This window comes from Olea europaea, unplaced genomic scaffold, assembly GCF_002742605.1.
Source record: "Olea europaea var. sylvestris unplaced genomic scaffold, O_europaea_v1 scaffold41987, whole genome shotgun sequence".
NCBI classification, from domain to species: domain Eukaryota; kingdom Viridiplantae; phylum Streptophyta; class Magnoliopsida; order Lamiales; family Oleaceae; genus Olea; species Olea europaea.
The window spans coordinates 1-1,015 of record NW_019261789.1 but is presented as its reverse complement, the minus strand read 5'-3'; the positions used below and the strand labels follow the sequence as shown (position 1 = coordinate 1,015).

Here is a 1,015-nt window from a genome sequence, read left to right as displayed (position 1 = left end):
GGTTAATTTGTAAATAGTTTTATTTTTGCACCCAGACCTTCAGTGCACATCAATTATATATCCGGTAGTAGTACGTGGTAGTTTTCCTGCAATTATAGTTTCAGTTTCATTTTTGGCTACTCTATGAAGTAACCCTAAATCAAATTATGACTGAACTGGAAATCAGATGTGGCTCAGAAGGCATTTGCGAGGTTACTATATATGCATGTCTATCACTGTGTTAAAACATGAAGCAAAACTTCCTCAGTTATAAAACTAAGGATTCCATTAGGTGTGCAGATTGGTTTTAAGCCACACTAGAATGGTTGTCTGTACTTGATATTGTATTTGTTTCTTTGCTTTGTTCACATGATGATTTATTGGTTCTTATTCTGGTCCTCTTTCTCCTTATGATTGTTCCCTTGGACCTCCATTATGATTTTGCAGATGGGTCCGATCCGACATCATACTCAGGGAAGATAGTTGAGTGTTCTTGGGATTCTGAAGAAGACGTATGGATGTGTATGCGGATTAGGCCTGATAAAGGGACCCCAAATGAGTTTAACACCTACAAGAAGGTACGTCCCATCTCTATTGGTGTTCGTATTGCAATCATTGCTACCAGTACTAAATTGTTTTGTTGTTCAATCCACCAAACAGGTTATGAGAAGTATAAGGGACAATATCACGGAGGAAGTCGTTTTGGACGAAATAAATGAGATCATTCGCCTACCAATGTATGCAGATAGAATACAGAATGAGAGCAAAGCCCACCAACACTTAAACTCATCACGTCGTAGGTGAATGATTGACCTCTTAAGTCGAAGATGTCTCACCAAAAGGATCTACAACGTGGCCTTCACATGAGAATATAAGAGGATTATTTAGATAATTACAAGTTGGTTCGTCGAACGATTCTGTTTGCTCCCTAAGCGATCTTTTGTGCGGTGTTCTTTTCCAGAGTATTCAAGAAACTTAGGAATTAAAAGTACAGTCACCGTGTATATTAGTACTATTTTGATTTAATTTTTTTTTT

The 1,015-nt window shown here is 37.5% G+C and overlaps 1 protein-coding gene across 1 annotated transcript; it reads left to right on the top strand.

Moving 5' to 3' along the window:
- The first annotated feature begins 46 nt into the window (after positions 1 to 46).
- On the top strand, positions 47 to 1,009 carry LOC111387717. Its single transcript, XM_023012299.1, has 2 exons — positions 47 to 557; positions 640 to 1,009. The coding sequence occupies exons 1-2, from the start codon at positions 390 to 392 to the stop codon at positions 781 to 783; spliced, it is 312 nt and encodes a 103-aa protein (XP_022868067.1). The 5' UTR covers positions 47 to 389; the 3' UTR covers positions 784 to 1,009.
- The last annotated feature ends 6 nt before the right edge of the window (positions 1,010 to 1,015 follow it).

Excerpts from the sequence above, each read along its gene's own strand:
- LOC111387717 (XM_023012299.1), top strand. The coding sequence starts at position 390 with ATGATTGTTCCCTTGGACCTCCATTATGATTTTGCAGATGGGTCCGAT. Across the intron at positions 558-639 it reads AGTTTAACACCTACAAGAAG|GTTATGAGAAGTATAAGGGA; the intron begins GTACGTCCCATC and ends TCCACCAAACAG.